The sequence below is a fragment of the Plectrocnemia conspersa genome, unplaced genomic scaffold (assembly GCF_051122295.1).
Source record: "Plectrocnemia conspersa isolate PC_06_02 unplaced genomic scaffold, ASM5112229v1 ptg000004l, whole genome shotgun sequence".
Lineage (NCBI taxonomy): Eukaryota > Metazoa > Arthropoda > Insecta > Trichoptera > Polycentropodidae > Plectrocnemia > Plectrocnemia conspersa.
The window spans coordinates 11,072,834-11,093,867 of NW_028277168.1; the positions used below are offsets into that span (position 1 = coordinate 11,072,834).

General features: G+C 33.8%; 1 protein-coding gene across 4 annotated transcripts in view; it reads left to right on the forward strand.

Moving 5' to 3' along the window:
* The window catches only part of LOC148235876 (uncharacterized), a 66,637-nt gene extending 46,087 nt beyond the window's left edge, over nt 1-20,550 (forward strand). The window contains exons 2-18 of one of the 4 annotated variants that reach the window (XM_088184862.1): nt 10,553-10,733; nt 10,804-10,958; nt 11,019-11,150; nt 11,221-11,344; nt 11,418-11,791; nt 11,868-11,993; nt 12,071-12,280; nt 12,354-12,662; nt 12,725-12,896; nt 12,965-13,083; nt 13,151-13,278; nt 13,341-13,431; nt 15,057-15,135; nt 15,473-15,922; nt 16,385-16,548; nt 16,611-16,725; nt 16,792-20,550. In XM_088184862.1, the coding sequence (XP_088040988.1) occupies nt 10,553-10,733; nt 10,804-10,958; nt 11,019-11,150; nt 11,221-11,344; nt 11,418-11,791; nt 11,868-11,993; nt 12,071-12,280; nt 12,354-12,662; nt 12,725-12,896; nt 12,965-13,083; nt 13,151-13,278; nt 13,341-13,431; nt 15,057-15,135; nt 15,473-15,922; nt 16,385-16,548; nt 16,611-16,725; nt 16,792-19,322 (5,460 nt within the window). In that variant the 3' untranslated portion in view covers nt 19,323-20,550. The remainder of the gene's footprint in view (nt 1-10,552; nt 10,734-10,803; nt 10,959-11,018; nt 11,151-11,220; nt 11,345-11,417; nt 11,792-11,867; nt 11,994-12,070; nt 12,281-12,353; nt 12,663-12,724; nt 12,897-12,964; nt 13,084-13,150; nt 13,279-13,340; nt 13,432-15,056; nt 15,136-15,472; nt 15,923-16,384; nt 16,549-16,610; nt 16,726-16,791) is intronic. The other 3 variants (XM_088184863.1, XM_088184864.1, XM_088184865.1) reach the window with 3 other exon arrangements.
* Nucleotides 20,551-21,034: the final 484 nt, after the last annotated feature.

The following is a 21,034-nucleotide window of genomic DNA, read 5'->3' on the forward strand; positions in this document are numbered from 1 at the left end:
GTGGAGGCACCATAAAATAAACACAAATGAGCACTTTGAGTGTTATTCGATATTTACTCACCATATCCATAACTTGTTGTGATTTGTTTTTATCATCTCGGCGACAGTAACACGTCGCACAGTAGGATAATTGTTATTTTTTTCTATTCTCGTACAAGTTTAATTTATGTTCAGAATCGTTAACAAATGTTTTGATTATATTTTCAACTAGCTTTAATTAAAATAGATAAATCTGACGATTACAAATATTATCAGTTCAATTGAAAGCAATTTTTCTGAATCTTAAATTATGCTTTTCCAAGCAAAGTTTTAAATGCATGTGTGTCTTCTTGTCGATCTTATTATTTTTTGTTAATGCTGCTTTCTTGCTTGTACATAATTATTTGTTGCATTGCAACGATTTATTCTCATTTTACTTTAAAAATATTACAAAAAACAAATTCAGTTCAAAATAATCTGTATATAAAGGTAATAAAAATACCCTAATTATTGTACTCTATACATCTAAACTATTTGAATCGCACACACAACGCGTTGTTTATGACTTGAAGGCTTACGGTGGACCTTTGGCTCTGTTTTTTTTTCGTGTTCGGCGATTAAACATTAAGCCGTAATATGTAATTTTTACTACTGTTTGGTTCAAAGACACTTCAGAAGCGTAAGGCGTCATAGATCTGACGATTGTTTTCTTATAGAGTTAAGGGACTACATGAGAACATAAAATGATGCATAGAAATAGTACAGAACAACAGGGGCTAAGACTTTTGCACAGTACTGCGCAAAAATCTAGTTCAGCCAAGCAATCATAACTGCTTGGCTGAACTAGATCAGACGATTGAAATGCAAGCGGCTATGTTTTGGTTGATTTAGGGTGGTTCCGCTTGATTTAAGTTCAAAACGAAGTGCTGAATAAATTACTGAATTGAATTAAAAAGTAGGCGGCGTTCTCGCTCGTACACCATCGGACGTATCTTCTATTCCTATATTTGAATCTTTGTTTTTATCTAATATCTTATTTTATTTAAGATTCTAGCATTAATAGTTATGGTACCTGCTCGCTCGGTGACGATATTAAATATATACACATTTGAATTCCATCTAACGGTTGCATTTCAAAGTGTACAATCGAACGCAGTATCGGCAAAATCATAGTCATATTAAAGTAAGCATTATTACTCGCATACTTACATATTTACAATAGAAAGATACAATTACATATATATATATATTTACTAAAAGCGTTAATATTTTGCTAATAGGCTTATTTTAATTTAAAAATATATGCTTGATGGACATCTGCTAGGTCGAATTGTGCAACGGGAATGTTGTGATATTACGGTACTTTTTGTCTTCCGGTGATATATTGTTTTCCGTGACCGTTTCGTAACAAAGAATAATCATTCAATGCAACGTGTTATTTATGGAAAACGCTTTTTTTTTCTAGTCGTAACGAGGGCCTTTGTGTGATCCCACTATTGTCTAGTTTATCCTTATTGTTGAATTTTTGGTCATATATTTTAACATTAATATTAAACAATTGGTTCCGCAGTTAAATTTTGTTGTTGTTATTATAATACAGTGGTTGCCAAACGTTCGCTATAAATTGCCTGAATTATATTTATTCTCAAAGTTTCTGAGGGAGTGGTGAAAATTTTATTTTAACTTCACTCAATCCTTTTTGCCTAATATTTAATAGGTTGTGTACTTTTACATGATAGTTATCCTAATCGGTATTTTGATTCGTTAATGAAAATTTTATTAAAAATATATTTTATAAATTTACTTCCTTATTGCTCTAATAATACGCCTAAATGCCTTTAGTCAAAACATATTTTTGGTTATTTTAAAAATGTCGAGTCATTTTTTAAACTTTTTCCCTTTCAGAATTCGATCTATACCAACGTGTGCCGCTCTGAAGGGCGAATAAATTTAATAATTATCGCCTCAGACGTTTTCACACGTGCAATATATTATAGCACACGTATACGTAGTGTGTTTGTTCGAATACCGTGATTGATTCCGTTGAAACGGTGCGTTAATTTAATAAACGTTCGGTAATGTTTGCCTCGCTCGTCAACGCGGTCAGAAAACGAACATTTTCGTTCGCGGTAAATTAACAAAACTAAGTCACAAACAAGTCCACTTACCTGCGTGTGTCCAGATGAAAAATGGTGAAGCTTGTGAGGTTTATATCGGTGGAGTGGATCATCAGAATATGTATGTTTATGTCACAGCGAATGTGTGTTATCAATGAAAATATATTTTCACTGGCATTTCAGTGAAATTATTTTCACATGTGCAAGTGAAAATATAATTTATCTGACTAGTAAATTATATGCTGCTCAAAACTGTCATTTGACAGGTTTAACATGTGTAAAATAGCGACGTAAGTGGTGGTCTGATAGTTGTGAACGACACTTGTTAATCATATACGCTACCCGCGAATTTCGTTTTAAAAAAATAGTTGTAGGGCGACACATCACCTATGTTTAAACCCAAACTTAACTTAAACGAATTAACCAAATCCAACTTGACCTAATGGAAGTTCTAAAACTATGGTTTTTGAACTATGCAAACGGATGTTTTTTGTAACTATTAAATTGAGTTTCATGGACATCTTAGAGTAGTACATGATTTCACTAGCTAAATTATATTTTCGCTAGTTGTTATATATAGTGAGTACACAAAGGTACTGGTACTGGTACATTTGCCATTAATACACATATACAGTTTTAGCCATAATAATGGGGCACCTCGATAAAAGTGTTATATCTTTAAAAACATCGTGAAAGTATTTATTTTAATATTTAGTAGAACCACCCTTAGATTTAATTACAGCTGCAACCCTTTTTGGCATATTGCAGGTGGACCGAGACAATTTTCTCCATTCCATCTACATTTCTCGCAACGCAATTGTGTTGGGTATCCTTTCCTTTTAGTTTTTCACATAAATTATCTATAGGATTTAGGTCTGGTGACAGTGTAGGCCATTCTAAAAGCGTCAAATCGACGTATGGTTCCGTACCACACTTCGACTTCTTGCTGGAATCGGATGGCATCATAAGATTCCCTATCGAGCTCGACGGTTTACCGTTACATTCTAATTAGAATCCACTACTATTTGCCTCTCAGCCGTGGGGGTGTTACCCTTTGCTTCTAAAGAAATATTCACCATTTTATTTTTATTATATAATAATGCCCTTTTCTTATAATAAATACAAATATTTTATTGCTTTTGGAGGCAACAATAGTAGGAACACATTTAATAATGACTATAATAATTATATTTATATAAAAGATCGTTGAAATTCTGCGCGAAATTAAAAAAAATCAGATAAATAAGTAGTAAAATTATGAAATGAAGTTAGTAGTATTGTAGGTTAATCAAAATTATTCATTTAACAATCCAGAACTGACGCCGATCCCCTAGAAATAAAAGTGGGAGGGGTGTCGCTCGTAACGAAGAAAGAGATAAAGCATGCTATTTCGTGTAACGGTACTTCGTCCAGACAATATGGGAATCTTATGAAGCAATCGGATGGTAGCGGGGTCTGTGCTTGGAAATATTTTCTAGTATGAATCCATTAAAGTGGATTCCATCAATGAAATATAAATGTCACTATTCATACTACCCTCGCAAGTGTACAGGTTTCCTACCCCTGCTGCTGCCATGCAACCCCAGACCACCCACACACTTCCGCCACTATATTTGACTTTGGGTAATACGCAATCAGCTAGATATTCTTCTCCGACTCTTCGGGGGGCGTGTACTAATGGTCCCAAAACTGTTTAAAAAGTATGATTACATATTTAAAAAAAATATTGTTTAAGAAATTTTTGAATAAACAAAGTTTTTAATACTTTTTTTATAATAACCAATTTTAGTTTAAAATTACCTTAAAGTTGGATTCATCCGACCAATCTTCAGATGTCCTCGGTGTTTATGGCCCACTCTCACCTTCGAATTTTATTTATTTATGAAAGCCACGGTTTGTGTCGGGCTTTACAACCTCTGAGTCCCACATCGTTGAGCCTTCTTATTGTCCGCGAATGTTTGGCCCTCCGCTTGCAGAGACTTCAGCAGGCTTGAAGACGCTTTTTAACGATTTTTAAGGAACTCGCGAACCAACATTTGATCTTCCTGGACAGTTGTCTTTCGGTGTTTCTTCCAGTTCTTAGCATTGATTTGTAAGAACCACCTGTGTTGAACAGTTTTAAAGCATTTTGGACAGCGTGTCGTGAACATGTGTTTTCTAATTTCCGATATATTCAGTCAATATTATGCAATAAAATTATATATTTGCACTTTTAGCGTCACTTAATTCGCAGTTAAATGTTTATATAGTATTAAAAAACAATATCACGTCACTCAAGCGAGACTGAATAATTAGACCTGCAATCCCTTTTTAAAACCTGCTAAAATATTTCGGTCAGACTATGCACTTGTAAAGAGTTACACACTATTTTAAGGGGTGCCCCATAATTATGGCCAAAACTGTACATAACCGTATAGAATTTTTTTTATACAAAATTGAATTTTAATATACGTTTAATTCGAAATAAATCCAGGATATTCTACAATATAATGAGTGCATTACAACAGATTAGTAATTAAAAATATATTTTATTTAGAGAGCACAATTAATTTTATTTCATATTAATTAAAAAAAAATATTGTGTCAGATGAACTTGCTTGTTATTGCATAACTGAGTTGTGAACGGTTCTACATTTTAATACAATTTTAATTTTAATAAAGGAAATAGATTTTAGGAAATGGTAATTGAGTTATAAGTGCGATATCATATAACTTCAAGAATTCCGGGAGCTTTATCCAAAAAGTACAAAAGAAAGTCACAGCCAGTATTGATTCTTACTTCTATGAAATACACGAGTTTCGAATACAACCAATCGTAAAGTGGTGGGGGTAGGATGGTTTTTTGTTCCACATGATATAGACATTTTCACCGTGCGATCTTTTTACATGAAATATTCTCACGTTTAAAAGCTCGCATGGTAAGATGTATACGGTAAAACGGACACGGAGTTTTTCAATTTTTAGTGATTAATTAATAATTGCAATGCTGATCGATCATCACATATTAGATTTTACGGATGATTATAATAAATAATTTAAATAAATCGTTCGTGCATATTGAGATCTACTGCTTGTAAGCCGTAATAATAGTAAATAAAAAAAAATATTTGTCACTAATTTACAGGCTTTGATTTCAGTATCACTATTTACTACTTATTGGTTGTTGATTGTGTTTACACGGTTGTAACGGAAAATTGACATTAATTAAATGTATATATTTTATTTAATAGTAGCACTGCATTAAAATTCAGTATGGTGTTTTGAATTAGGATACGAATCCAAAACAAGCCGACATTTTCCCTTCTGTCTCTTCGTATATTCGCCAACTACATACCCGTAATCCAATGCCCGTTTAACTATCTACTTTAGAACAAACTGTGTTCAAACAATTGATGTCATATTCATAGGATACGGGACGGGCGAATAGATCCGATTTACGTAAGATTATGCGGGACGTTTGCATAAGTTGGCTCAGGGTTATATGGACTTCAGCTAGGGGTGACCCTAGTATTATTATCGGAACATGTGCGTATCCACGTCTGAAGCATACAATTCGAGTACGCTGTTTTGGTTTACCGACCGGGATATAACAGCGTTTAGTAGCGCAGGTGTAGTTTCTGCGAACCGCAATTTAATCGCGCGTGAGTGTGTATATGACATGTCAGTGTACATTTCCATTACAGTGACGACAGATTTGAGCGTGTGGAAATAGAAACGGGCTCATTTTACACACAGGGTAGTTAAATTGTTTGGTCAACGTTATACTAAATGCTGAATCTCGATATTGGGATTAATCCCACTGAGAAAATTTGTATTTATCTAACACTAATGTCTCATTGTCATCTAATATTATGTTTGCGATTATACACGAGCTTTTTGAGTGATTTTTTACTATGCTTTGTTATAGAGAATTAGCAATTTTATCATGATTTCATTCAGAAAACATCTTTAGTCATTGTTTGATGAAAATCTTTAATGATTAGAACTAATCTCGCTGATAACAAGACAAAGTGATATTATTTTATGTAGAGTCTGTGACATAACGTTTTTCTCATGAACACTTAATTTTATTATATTTTGAGAATATTTATTACACGCGTCGCACAGCGATTGTTTTGTAATTTAACATATTTAAAAATTAAATAAATATGAACAATTAAGTCATCCGTTGTTTTCCGGAGTCATGTTGAAATCGAATTTATTTTCAATATACAATTTCCATTTAAATGTGCTAAATGAACCACGGTGCGTCAGTTTGATTAAATTGTACCATTATTCAATATTTGAACTGAGTATACATATATGTATTACTCGTAAAACAAAGTTGTTTACGCGGAAACCTCGGAAGAAAAAAACTGGCAAAGTTGTTATTCAAAATAATATTTTTGCTTGATTAGCGCAGGGTCGTACATATATGTACATATGTACATCGCAAGAGGGCTTCCGAAAATGATTACAAGAGGATATGAATTGTAACACAAAGGCCCCGCTGGATACGTTTTTTTCTTTGCGCTCTCTGGATTAACGTGTGTAATTCGCTGAATTTTCCACGGTTTACCTGCGACACATAACCCGTGCAGAGCAACGTGATCATTTTGTTTTGCCCATCGGATGCTGGGCACGTTTTCCTCACCCTCCTGCGAGATGGGGGCAAAATCTCCTAAACCGGGGTGGTATTTTGTAACGAGGTCGGGCATTTAACGGGTGAGCACAAAGACGAGTTCAATTACGCTTTTGCAATGCGAAAATTTATTCGGTTTTTATAAAAAAAAAACGTGGCATTTCACTGTGGTTAGTTTTTTTGTAGTAATGTTTTACTGGCTTTTGTACGTTGCTTCCCAGTTATATGGCATCTTTATAAACGTGACCATGTACGATGTTTTTTGTTGAATTATTTGAATGAGAGAAGCATTCATTCCTTTAGCCAATTACTTTCCCATTGAGAGCTACTTGTATTGTTACATATTTATTGTCACGGTGAAGATTAATTGAAATAAATACATTCTTTAAATGTTACCTCAAACACAATGCCTTTACAACTGACTGCGTTTCATTGCACAGTTTTAAAAGATCTTCAATAGCATAATAGGGTTATTTTCTATTGTGGTAATTTATTTATCATTAATTTATCTTATCTTGTTATTAATAATATCTTTTTAATCTCCTCTTGTAAACTATAAAATGGTTAAAAACTAACAACTTATACTTAATTTTAAAGTATGTATTTTTCTGTATTCCTACTTTTGTAATAAATGTTACAAAAAAATGATGATTGAGTAAAATAAACGTGCTGCAACGGACAACATTTCATCGAATTTTATAATGCGTTGAGTGACGCAGTATTGCACGTTTTTGATTGTATTTGTTATAGATACTTATAATTTATTTATATTTGCGACTTGTATAAGTATATAACTACTAACGATTTTTTAACGTTATATACGATTCGTTAGATACTTGTTGTTGAACAAGATTCAGAGGAACTGTCTCTGATACATATACATATGTATACGCAAAGGGAGTTCGGATCGTTTCCGTATTTGTATTGTAATGCCTTTTTGGTTGGAGCGTTGAAATATAATACAATTCATTGTATTCGTCGTAGCGTGTATTTAATGAAGCACTTTTTGAATTTGCTGAAGGGTGGTGTCGACAATCCGCTGATGCTCGGCGATTTACACCTACACGATGTATAATGCCTAAGATCAGTGGTTCTCAAATTCAGGGTTTTCCATGATGCATGTTATATTTTAACAAGTACACGCTGAGAAATAGTGAATATTTTTTTAAACAATATTTTTTTTATTAATATAACTGAAACATAGTAATAATAAGTAACCATTTGTAAAGGATTCTGGTAACAGTTATTACTGGGTGAGTAGTAGTAGGGTGGGTAGTACCAGGTCCGTTGGATGTCGCGTTCTATGATATTTAATTGAAAATGTGAATAAAGTTATAAAAAAATTATGTTGCGGGGTGTCATGGCGCACACTTTGGAAACAACTGGGTCCCTTATTCTTTACCATTGAGACTAGGACGTCAGCGCTCGAGCCTGCTCTTTTCTTATACGATCTTCACAACGAGCTTGCCAGATACAATGATGTTTTCGGCGATAGCTACGAGGAGCTGGAAAAAAAATGTAGGATGGTGCGCATCTTGTTTAAGTGTACGCCACTTCATTTTAAAAATCTTTATTAGTAAAGTTGAACATTTCGTATACGACTGCATTTTTGAGCTGACGTATTTATACATCATGACGCAAACCTATCAAGTGATGATAGTCATATCTGTAATAAATAAAAATGTGTTTCATTCACAGTTCCAATGTAGGGTTCTCAATCGAATATTCGAATTATTCGGCCAATTTATAAGAATATTTGGATATTCGTTTGTACTATCTTAAATGAAATTTAAAAATCTTAGAATGAAATAATTTGTATATTTGAGCAACACAGGTACTCGTTTCTATCTCAATATACCTGAGTGATTAGTGCCGCTCCAAAATCCATGTTTTTTTTATGGTATGTGTTTTTATTTTGTTTCGAAATGCGAAACAATGAGACGCTTCTCCTCAAAAAAAAATGCTTTTACGCATTCGAAAAATATTCGTGAATAGAACGTTTATCAGAAGTATCTATTATGACCGAAATTCGCAGAATTCGTTCATTGAACGAAACAAAATGTTGGAATGGTCCACCATTTATTACGGTTTAACGCTTATCTCAAAAACAGGCGTTCGTCGCAATTTTGACGTTGACTTTACGTTGTTTCCATACGTAAAGATTTTATTTCAATCAGTTCAAAAATTCGATCGCGATTAATTTATTTCTAGTTATTTAATTTATATGCAAATCCGCACAAAACAAACGCCAATACGGATCTGATCTTTATGTATACACAATTTGTTCCAAACCTTAATAGCTATTGTATATACAATAAATTCGATAAACTTATGTATTTAATGAAAAAAAAAGTGATTTTCAGTGTTAAAACCCGAATTAAAAAAACTAAACTAAAATTAGGAGACTTATTTCTACGTTCTTTATTTTTTTTTAAGCTTTTCAATATTTTTTACTGATTATAAAAACTCGATAAATAAATACTTCAACAGATATAATCGTAGCGATTTATTGATTCACTGGAGTACTTTTAAAACATTTCTTAGAATATTTAATTTTATGAATCGTTTGATCAACGGATTTATTAAATTTCACTTTTTCTTTACAATATTTTTATATTTAATTAAATGTTATAATATATTTAATATATTAATCAAATGTAATTTTTAGTAATTTTTTTATAATTATTATCGTCAATATTAGCAATTGTACATCGATCTTGTATTTTATAGTCGTTGCTATAATACATTTTTCAAACTATTTTCTACAACTTTTTTTATCACATATTTACGAAATCGAAGCGAGAAATAAAACTACAAGTTAATCGTCAGTAGAAACCTTAAATATTGAGTCTTGAATATATCTCGATATTAAAAATTTGAGTCTCTTGTGTAACATATTCTCATAAAACATACATCTTGCACAGGTATTAGATCATAACACATCACAAGCTCACTCACTATATGTTTGTTTATAGGCTGTTGGTGACTTGATTTGCTTCGCCACCGCATTTGATAATATTATTCAAGTTTTACATATTTTGTTGTCCTCGCGATTGCAAACGTATGTGCTATGGCTAAATACCTTTTGCTCACAGAAAGGTGAGGGTCTGTCTGACCTTTGCCATGCACGCCTACCTGCTTTGACTCATAGTATGTAATTTTCTTCTTTCACCTTTCGATGCGCTTCCGCAGCCCACACATTGCGCGAGTTAGGCACGAAAATGTCGATAGATGGTTGTGCACATGCAAGTCACATTTGTCCACATGAGCAATTATGGGTCGTTAAAAACAGTGATTCAATCGACAACAATCGAATGTCTCGAAGTATGATCGTTATCGAATTTGCAGCATACTTTCCGTTTCGTGTTCGTATAATTTGTACAATGCTAAAAGTATTGCAGTTTAAACCGGAGAAACATAACCTTGCTAACGATGTACAAAGTGACCTGATACTATAATGTCACATTGAGAATATTGCTACTATTAGTTACTGTTTTACTATATTTGATTTTGATCATATAAAAAGTATTTAGTAGTCAGTGCCTTGATGTCGCGTTTATCTGAAGACATTGAAACTAATATGATTTTAAACATATTGAATCATAAGCTGTCAGTGCTGCGTATGACGTTTATAGAGCACTGGTGTTATGGAGCTATGTTATAATTATGATACACTTTTCGCTAGTATTTCATACTTCATTTAGATATGATATACTAATTAAAAAACGGTTGTAATTCAGGCATAATCAGAAGTCCTGTAGATAGATTTAATAACATATATACTAAACAATACTTAATAATCATTTAATAAATTAACATTTTTTCTGGTTTACAGGTGGCGATAAAAATAATCGATAAAACATGTTTAGATGAGGAAAATTTAAAAAAGACCTTCAGGGAGATAGCCATAATGAAAAAGCTCCGACACCCGCATATCATCAGACTGTATCAAGTTATGGAAACTCAGAATATTATATATTTAGTCACTGAGTATGCTTCCAAAGGTGAAATATTTGGTAAGTGTAACAGATTTATATGTTCTGTAAATATTTTAAAGATTAAAATTTGTGTATTTTTTGATTTTAGATCATTTGGTGTCGCGGGGTAGAATGTCGGAGTTGGAAGCCGCTCGTGTTTTCCGTCAAATGCTGGCAGCTGTGGGATACTGCCACTCTCACAATGTAGTGCATCGAGATCTGAAGGCTGAAAATTTACTACTCGATGCTAATATGAACATCAAGGTTTGTACAAACTTCCGTGTGCTTTTGTATAGGTAATTTTTAATCATGGTTTTTTTACAGTTGGCTGACTTCGGATTCAGCAACGAGTATAATTCCGGTGAGCTGATGTCGACGTGGTGTGGCAGTCCTCCTTACGCAGCGCCAGAATTATTCGAGGGTAGGAAGTACGACGGACCAAAGGCGGATATATGGGTTTGTATTATTTTAAGGTTGTTGATTTTGATTTTTTTTGTGATGAACTAATCAATAATGTATGTTGCAGTCGTTAGGGGTTGTATTATACGTTTTGGTGTGTGGCAACTTGCCCTTCGATGGAAATACTTTACACGACCTTAGGAATATTGTAATTCAAGGAAAGTTTCGAATACCTTATTTTATGTCACAAGGTAACTCGTCTTTTAATTATCTTGTATTATCAATTCAACTTATTTAATTATAATAATCATTTTTTATTCGCAGATTGTGAACAGTTGATAAGGCATATGCTGGTCGTCGACGCCGAGAAACGACTGTCGCTGAAGCAAATTGTTAAACACAAATGGATGGTCACCCATTCAAATCCGCAATTAGTTAGCAATAAAGTCGCCGAGATAGACGAGACGTCGGAGAATCCGTCGTCGGTCTGCTGCTGCGGAATGTTGAGCACGTGTCTGAGGCGGCTAGAAACTGAAAAAATTGTGAATAATAGTAACAAATTACAAAGTGTCATATGTCAGTGTTGTACGAGAATATGTGATGCAAAAATTAATATCGGTGCCAATAGTGAATTAAACAGAACTGTTGTCGAACATATGCTGACGTTGCCGGGACTCACCCTCGACATGATTAAACAAGTACGCATCTATTATTTCATAAGGAATCGACCAAAGTAATGTGTATTTTATTTAAATTATGCATTTTCTAATGTAGTCTGTACTTGGGACGCGGTTTGATCACATATCGGCCATATATAATCTTTTGGTCGAGAAGCTCAGTAAGAAAGGAATCGGAGTTAGAAAGTCTTGCCAAGAATTGCCAATTACTGAAATATCTAAGGTATTGTTTCTATGCATATCTTAAAAGTAAAATCAGTTCAATGTATATATAATATAATATATATATTTTTTCAATAGCCTCCAGGTAGTTGTAGTATGACGAAACAAATGTTATCTATTGCTCTTGATACCGATAGTCCCACCGATTCCTGTGAAACGCCGATATCTTCTTGCGATTCTATAATGAGTAACGTAGAGCCTAAAGATGTCGGCTCACCGTTTGTATCCATGCCTGCAATTCCTATGTCCGAGTACATGGCTGATGATGAAGCTTTAAATCTTGAGAAGGTTTTATATTTTTCTACAATTTTACAGTAACATATTATAGTAACAATGGTTTAAACATAATCTATGAATTTAGTTTGGCGAAATGGAGCTGGATTCTCAACAAGCGCTAAACACTCAGCAAAGTAAACCCACGACTTACTTGGGACTCGGCACACAGGCTCAACTGAACGATGCTCCTCATGCCACAGCTCGCAGACACACAGTAGGACCTGGCGATTCTAAACACACTCAAGCTTTAGAGTGTCATTATCTTCTAGCACCTCCTCTACCTCAAGGACCGATCAATAAAGTGTCGGCATCGACTGGTATTCCACTGGCGACTGATGCTGTCCAACAAGAGTCGATTTTAGGAGAGTTTGGCAATGAAAGTGGCGGTGGAAAGGTATGATTTTAAACTTCGTTTTATACGTAAAGACGTGCGAGTTAATCATATTATTATTACAGTTAAAGAGTCCACAATATATCGGTCGGAAAAGTATACGATCTGGTAAATATATTTCTCTGCTACCGGATATCAACCTTCCGTTGAATTTGCCGCCAGTGCAGCATCAACCGCCTCATAGTTTCAGCGTTAAGGACCATCACTTACTCAAGCCTCCTCCGGTCATGGGTCAAAGTATGTTTTAAAATAGTTATTTATATAAAAATTTGTTGCAAATATATTGATTGTCAACATCATTACAGTGAGTGCTTTTGGGAGAAGAGCGTCCGACGGAGGTGCTAATTTACACATGTGCTATCAACCTGGATCGCCTACTCCTCCTCCAGGAAATGAAGAACTTCTGTATAATCCTTCAAATAATGTGAGAATCAAATTTATTATGATCTTTATGTTATATAAGTTGAAATTAACATGTTTGTATCGTTTAGAATTTGAATGTGACACCGTTGAGTGTATCATCGGGTTCAGAGAACATTACATCAGTATCGTCGCCGGAAGCTCACATCGGATCTGAGGATTCACAGAGCGGCGACGGATACAACTCGAGTCTTAATAAGTAATTTTGAATGATTTGCATGAATTTATTGTCCTTCATTGATCGATGAATTTTAATTACAGACATATAATGGGACGTGGCAGTGTAAAAAGAAATTCTTTAGCTTCCGAAGACGTACATGCGCATCCTCATAGTCCATCACCCAATTCCATGGTGAGATTTATTTATGAATTACTAGCTTTTGTATCGGGTAACAGCCGACAAAAAATGATCGCACTGCAACTGATATCATCTCTAATCGAGAAATTGATTTCATCGATTTTTACATATTTATGACAAAAAATTGTAGTTTTAAAAATCTCATATTGTTGGTTGTACATATGGATTAAAATAATACCGGAATTACTAAGAGAAAAAACAGTCAATACCGGTATAGACATTATTATTATTTTAATTAATTGACCAAAAACTAATCCGAGTACCGTTCGCATGATTCACCGTGCTTATTGATTAGCAAAACCAAAGCATTCGAATACCTCGGTAATTATTGTTAAGATATAGTATATATTTAAATTAAAACAATTCTATTAATTATAAAAAAAATATTTTCGAAAATACGGGCGACAAATCTTTTTTCTTTCGGAACAATAAATGTTGGACAATATTGTCTTTGATCGTCTGCTTCTTTGATTGATGACTGATATGTGTTTATTTATATTATTTTATTTAATTATTGCACATTTAATATTTATTTTATAATATCGCAATTATATTTATTTTCGAAAGACTTATATACTTATTTATTTCTACTCATTTTAAAAGTAACATTATTTATATTTGAGTTATAAATGTTTATGGAAATATTATAGAATAAAAAATACTGCATAATCCCAAATTCTGGTCAATATAAACATATTTTTAATAACACCTGTCAAACTAACGGGAATAATAATAAAACCTAGTGCTAAAAAAATATATTTTATATAAAAAAACACTCATCAACACTTTTTAATATCGTCTAGTACAACCTCTCCTTAGATGGTAACAGAAAAAATACCATTGCTATAATTTCTAATGAAAAAAGATTTTTTTAAAAAGAACACGTTTCGCACAAATTTTAAAAATATATTGTTTTATTTAAATATAATTATTGTCCGTAAACTATTTGGGTAAAAATGTGTCTAAATAGAGATAAAAATGTACAAATAGCAGAAAGAATTTGGTGTATGTAATACTTGCTTTTGTTTTCCCTTCGCCAGCCATCCTTATCATAAAAAAGGGGCTGGAAGGCCATGGTCATTTCTCTGTTGCATAACATAACTACTGGGAATTCCTAGGTACCTTTAGACTTGCGTGAGATAAAGCAAATGTATTCCTTTTGTGTTGACATGTCGTGCATATCATACAAAAATATTGAACATGTTAAATTAAATTTTAAAAATTTTCGCCGAAATATTGGCTAGTGGGATTTTTTGCATAGGTAGGTGGGTCGAAAATTTCGGCTCTCTAGGACTAAAAGGGATAATATTATTTTACTTTTAAATCCTACCCTGTTAAAACTACTTGGTTAATCCCCTACAATGAGCATCATTTTATTCTCCACTTCTGCTTTCAAATATTGGCATTGACATTTTCGTAGTTCTGAGGCATGTAGATATTGTTTTCAACAAATAATAATATTTTTGGTACTACATTAGTACCAAAGTCAGTAGTACCAATGGCCAGGTTATCACCCATACCGGCATTATCGGTATTGCAATCCCTAGTTGTACATTTCAAACTAAACTATGTATTTATGATGTATAAATTTTTTAAAACATTTTTACAATTTTTGTTAGAAGACCAGTAGTCCGTCGTCGTCATCAAATATAAGATTGAGAAGATCAGGATTACAAACAGTCACCGAGAGACCGCCAGGTATTATTATGCTATAATTGTATTTTTAATATTTTTTTTATATAGTCCACGATATTCTGAATTTTACGTAGTTATCTTCATAGTAATACATAGCTTGATTGTTTTTTTTATTAATAGAAAATTTTGAGGATTTTTTATAGATTTACATTGGCATGCAAAAAATCATTTATTTTTATATATACATATATGTGTTGCATGAATTAAATCAATTTTTATTAGCAATATTTTTATTATTAAAACGATGAGTTTATTTTAGCAGTATTTGTATTGAGTGTTACACTAATTGTTTGCATTGATTTTTTTTTTAATATTTACACTTTATATAAACATTTTGTAGTGATATGTCCTAAGTTGGTTATGGAGGTCGAGGCTAGAATGAAGAGAAACTACCTCCCTCCATCTATGCATCAAAAACAAGAGCAAATACCATCTCATATTCAGCCACAGCATCAGAACACTGTTCGAAATCAAACTCAGCAACTAGCCAACTATTCACCCATGCAATTCATGAACTCGCTGACGATACCTCAGATCAATAATCAGCAGCAAAATAGTGCAATGTTCAACTTGCCCAACTTTCCTACGGGCGGATTCCATAACGTAAACGTACAGCCCAATATGATCATGCCGAATTTTATCAACAACGGTTACGGAGGAGCCGTACCTGTGGTTACCGGAAGTGGAATGGGAGTCGTATCCGGAACTATTCAATCTCAGCCTCAGAGAAAGTATTCCTCACACGGACCACACCGTGGCAAGCAAACGTTGGCGACAGTTCAAGAACTGGGTAATTAATTATATACATAATCCATTTTGAATACTCAAAAAATAGTACGTTAAGGGTCGGATATGAATAAAATAAAACTTAAACTTAATAATATTATAAATAAAAAGTAAAGTCTTAAAAATGTTTTTTTACACTTTTCCCGGATTAGGATGCATTTCTATTCTGTAAGTACATTTGAATACCGCGAAAGGAAAGGTAGGTTATATATCACAGTAGTTTTGCATTTGATTGTTGTCATGTTTGTGTGATATTATAAATATATAGTTAGAACCATGAAACATTACAATTATATATTTATCATATTAGGTATGAAATTTTGATTTCGTTTTATTTGTTGTAAGCGTTTGCATGCTCGTATTTTCTTTTTTTTTATTAGATATTTATTATACTTTATATAAATGGTTTGTAATTTGTATATTGAAATCTATTATTGATGATTAATATTGCTCATTTTTATTACAGCTCGTGAACATAGTGAAAGATATTCTCCTGTAAGACGATGCTCAGATACACAATGCTCCGGTTTACGATCAAATATACTCGGCGACGACATATCCAATCAGGGTGAAGCATCTACCTCAGATATAAGCATGCGAAGTGTTCGGCAAGAGTACGAAAATTTACAGGTATGTGTATCTTCTGAAGTAGAATGCTTTAAGCTCAATTTTATACTTACATATATTTGTAGAGAGGCATTGAAAGGCAGAGACAAAGTCAAGTTACATCATCGCCTCCGCTATTGGAACAAAATGTTAACTCAAGTATACCATATTTCCCTTCAGGCGCTTCCAGCTCAGTTCCAAGTAAGTTGTTTAAAGTATTATATCATTAAACATTTATTTATGTATTACAATCATTGATTTTTTCAGGCTCTCCGATCCATCAAAATTATCACTTCCAACAAGTCCAACTGCAACCCACGTATCAGCGATCGATGGATCAGAATCAGCTTCTAGCGGCGATACAATCTTCTCCAGCAGTTGATCTCTCTATCCTCCAACCAGATTTGGTGCAAAATATACTTCTCGCCATCGAGCAACTCTTGAAAGAGGCACAGATCACGCCCGATTCGGCAAAGCATGTCTTTCAAACGGGACATTTGTCACAAGATATAATCCAAAAACTAGGGATAAGTCATCAGGTTTTAGCCGACAATGTGAAGATCGCCACTCCTTCGCCTTTCCAAAGCCACAACGTGTCACCTGTTCATGTAGCTCAGCTGAAAAACCCTCAGTACTTCAACATGAACATGGTAAACAGCGGACCGGTGCCTTTGTACAGCGGGCAAGCATCGCCCATAAACTTAACGAACTCCAGTGCAAGTAATTCTCCTTTAAATATGTCTAGTCATGATTCTTTGTATTCGATGAATTCTGGCACTTCTTTATTCGGAATGTGCACTCCGAATCAAACACACAGTGCGAACGTGTCTCCGCTTCATACAGCAAATCGAATGGTTAACTCGCCGCTGCATCAGATAACTCAAGGGATCAGTTTTCTCAACACGACGGGAGTTTCAAGCTCGATGGCTGGCTCCATCACGAAAGGTACTCCTCAACCGCAGAATGCAATGCCACTAGACTTACGATGTTCGATTGTTCCGCAAGATACGCAAGTTCCTGATGTAAATATGGATACAAATTTACCCATATTTAGCATAAACACGCCGACCGATTGGCAGAATCAACAGTATCTTCCTTCTCACAATCCGCAATATAACGCTGCTGGTCAGTTTTTACCGCTCGTTCATCCGCAGTTGCACATAATTGCAGGTAATCATCGATCGTTAAACAACTCTCCGATATCGAACCCAGGATCGCCGGGATTGGATATGATACAAGAAGAGATTATTAGTCATAATCTTATGAACGCTAAAGTACCAACTGCGTTGCCTAGTCAACAGTTTGGAACCCACGAGAATATGTTTCAGCCTAGATCGCAACCACAACAGCATTCTTTCCTCAATAATTTCGCGACTGATCCGAGTCGAGTTAATCAAATTATTTTGCCTTCCAACATGGAAAACTTTATGAATCAGTATCCTCAGTATCAGCAGAACGTTAACTTTTCGGTTCCGTTTGCAAGCACTCAAAATCATCCTCAAATAAGCGTGACCGATTGTCTCGGTTCTGAAATTACATTAGTCGCATCTTCGTCGGAAGACAGTATGGATTCGCTAGAAAATAATCCAAAGTATTCTCAGTTCAGAAATGCGCACGATTTATTACCTCAGTTCATTATTTCTGAACCGTCTGATTTTGAAGATAGACCATCAATAATGAAAGGCATCGGGCGGAAAATCAGTCAAGAAAACAATGAAGCAAATAAAGTTAATAATCCAACTCCTGCTCCTGAAGCAGTCAAAGATGAAACTGTATCAGATTCTGTAAATCCATTTTCATGTTTCAATCAAGATATAATATCACCGGATGCCGATAAAGCTAATCAGCTATATCTAGTGCAGAATCCTAATACTGATGATTCTAGTTTCACACGCAGAGGTAGCGATAAGTCACTGGGTTTTAGTGACGATTCGTTGAGCAACGATTCAAATCAATCGGCAAATGTTTCGCCTAATTGCGAACATAATGTGACATCTATATATTCTAATATAGTGTCAATCAGTTCCGGTTTTAGTGAGATTAGAGGGAGCTTTTCAGAGCATCGAGAAAGTTTTTCTGAAAAAGCTGGAAGTGAATATAGAGGATCGTTTTCGGATAGAGGTAGTTTTTCAGAGAGAGGCGATTTTGGTAGAGCGAGTTTTTCTGAAAAGAGTGACTTTGGAGCTAGGGGTAGCTTTTCAGAAAAAGGCGAAACTCCTAGATCAAGTTTTTCCGGTCAAGGCGCTGGATTTTCATCGGCGATCGGTGAAAGCGATGAGTATTCTTCGTATATAAGCAGAGATAACAGCAGAATAGGTCTATGTTCGTTGGAGAAGTGTGAGGAAGAGGATTCTTTGTGCATGCAGGGTGATATAGATAAATTACAAAAATCGACGTTGGATCTGAGGATAAGCGATGCACCTGAATGTCATACGAATAAAGATTTACCGCCCGAGTGTTACGAGGTGATGTTATCTGAACTATCAAAATTGGACGTGAATCATATTGTAGAAAGGATAAATACTAAAGTTCCTCCACAGCATATGAATATATTGAACAATTCGGGAGATTATGATGGCGGGGATAGATTGACTCTTTCTGAGAAGGTTTGCGACGGTAGTCTGCTGTCTGGGATATTGAACTTGAACTTACAGTATTCGGGCGGTATACAGATCGAGCTGGTGGTGTGCGAAGATAAGTCGAAAGAAAACATGGGACTGAAGATGAGGCGGATATCAGGCGATCAGTTCGAATATGGCAGACTGTGCCAACAGCTGATTAGCAGTTTATCAGTGTAGGAACGTTCGTTGGAACTCGAATACGCAATTCGTTTGGAAAATGCTGGTATATAGACTATTTATGATAGCAATTTTGTTAAAAGCTCGTGATTTTTCAATGCACCATTCCAGTTGTTACGAAGAAATGAATGTAAATATTTTTTATCACTAATTTTACACATAAGGCTTTAAAATAATTCTTGATCACGTCGATGTCACATCGATTTCGTTACGATGACTTGCGTTTGAAGGCATTTAAGTGAATGTTTAATCGTGTAGGTACATATAGAGTTGAAGAATTGTATCAGCTTTAAACGAATTGATATGTATTGGATATTGAAAGTCGTCTAGCTTAAGCTTACAGTGAGAAAGTATTACAAAAAAATATTTAATTTGTTAAAACTACGTTTTAAAATATGCGATGAGAAAATTTTCAATTTTTAAAAAATGTGTTTCTTTATTCAAATATTATATTTATCGACATTGATGATTAGAATATTATTTTAATTATTAATGTATAAAAAAAAACTAAAAATTTTGTTTTTTACCTGATATAATTTTTTGCACTCATATGTAAATAAATGTTTTATACACATACATGAATTATATACATATATTTAAATGTGTTTGGCAAAGTATATGTATTTAATTGATATCAATTACTATCTACCCATAGATAATTTTCATCATGTATTTATCAAAAATCAAAAAAGGGAAGTGGGTTTGTTTATACATAATATAATAAATAAATGAAAATATTTCCTGAATGTACCATATATATTTTGTAATGCAATTTTTGTACGTAATCGCCGATAACTCTAAAATAACTGTACAATTCTAAACTATCTTCAATATAAATTATAAAATTAGTAACATTTAATTTTTTGAGATTAAAATAACCTAGTCAATTGTTAGCACTAACGTGTTGTCTGTATTTTTAAAAAAAATATACTAATTCAATTTCATTCTTATTCTTTAGTTGATAAGTTTGTAACAAATAAAACAATATTACGTTGTTAGTTTGAGACGATGCCATGTTCATTTTGTCTATTGCTAGTTGTTAATGATTGTTAATCGAGGGTGTGTTTAAATATAACCTATATGTAATTTAGTGCCATCTTATGAATTTTTGGCGAATGATTTAATCAACGATATAGGTTATATTTCGAATGCACCGTGTTTGATTATGAATTTCTGTGTCGATTGGTTATGGGAGGTGACTATTATTAAAAATTATATAAAAAAAAAATACTGTTAAAAGCCTTCACACATCTTGACTGATCTGCTTAATATATATGTATGTATCCTCAGGATCATTGGTTAACTTCTGTTATCGCAGCTGAGAAATGAAACGGCTAACGAATTCATGATCTGAATGGTCGGCACATTCATGGCTGTGATTAAAACATATTAATTACGAATACTGTTCCTAGTTGTCTGTTGCGTATGTATATATAAAAAAACCACTTCAAATAAGTATGTTTTACACGCTTTTTCTTTGATATTCATTGACATTCCTTAATTCTAAGCAAATTTAACGGTTAAGCCTGGCCTAACTCTACCGTGTATTGCAATAAGTCGAAAAGTACTATTTTTAAATGAATGGTGCTAGCTTGAGAACTTGTTCGAAGTTAAGTTTTGATTGTCGAGATCGTTTTATGAATCAATATTATTTTTAAGTGTTGACATTGTTCATTTAGGACTAATGATGAACAGCAGTTACAATTTCATAT